General features: G+C 38.9%; 1 protein-coding gene across 1 annotated transcript in view; it reads right to left on the bottom strand.

Moving 5' to 3' along the window:
- LOC108287938 (40S ribosomal protein S15a-like) overlaps positions 1–435 on the bottom strand; it is a 473-nt gene extending 38 nt beyond the window's left edge. Inside the window, exon 1 of the mRNA XM_037730757.1 lies at positions 1–435. This exon is cut by the window's left edge and continues 38 nt beyond it. Coding sequence (XP_037586685.1) covers positions 29–421 — 393 coding nt within the window. The 5' untranslated portion in view covers positions 422–435 and the 3' untranslated portion in view covers positions 1–28.
- Positions 436–866: the final 431 nt, after the last annotated feature.

Here is an 866-nt window from a genome sequence, read left to right as displayed (position 1 = left end):
TTTATTTGTAAATATATGTATTACATCCCTAGAAAAAGAATCCCAGGATTTTCCCTCCTGTGTGTTTTCGTCTTGCTTCTTCATGGTCCATGATGCCAGCTGAGGTTGTCAATACAGTGAAGCCAAACTGGCGGGATGGAAGCAGATTATTCTGCCATTTTTCTAGGTCTTTGAGTTGCACATCAAATCTGGGGCTGATCAGACCACACTTGTTTAGCCTGCCTGTGAGGTTCACAACAATTTTCCCAGCTCTGTGATCGTCAATGATTTCAAATTCGCCAATGTAACCATGCTTCATCATCACAGTGAGAAACCGGACGATGACTTTGGAGCATGGCCTAATAAGCACCTGGCGTTTGCCTCTCTTTTCGGCATTGTTGATGCTCTTGAGAGCATCAGCCAGGACATTCATGTGCACCATTATGGTGGCACGGAAAGATAGCAGAAAGAGGACCAAGAATGTCACTTTCTAATAGCTCAAAGAAGCCCATATTCTTGGGACCCCAAGAGGAGAAGAATTCACTCAACTCACAGGTATTTGAGGGTAAAAATCCATGGCTTGGCTTGGCTTTTAAAAGTCCTGTCTTAGATTCCTTGTGGAATAAAGTTCTATCAAAGCCCATTTAAAAGGCCTATGTAAAAATAATTATTCTTGCTGCACTTTATACAAATAATAAGGCCAAGTGTAAGACTAAAGTTTATTTTGCAAACAACTCAGTCATATCATGATGTTTTTAATAAAAATGAGGACTGAGAGAGAAATTATGTTTCAAAACTTATTATACATTTGTCATTAAATTCTAGACTCATTAGTTGTTATTAAGTTTTTCACCTACATTTTCAGCTGCAGCTCAGAAGAAACATAA

The sequence above is a fragment of the Cebus imitator genome, unplaced genomic scaffold (assembly GCF_001604975.1).
Source record: "Cebus imitator isolate Cc_AM_T3 unplaced genomic scaffold, Cebus_imitator-1.0 Scaffold357, whole genome shotgun sequence".
Lineage (NCBI taxonomy): Eukaryota > Metazoa > Chordata > Mammalia > Primates > Cebidae > Cebus > Cebus imitator.
Note: the sequence above shows the minus strand (reverse complement) of the source record. Positions and strands in the feature narration are given on the sequence as shown.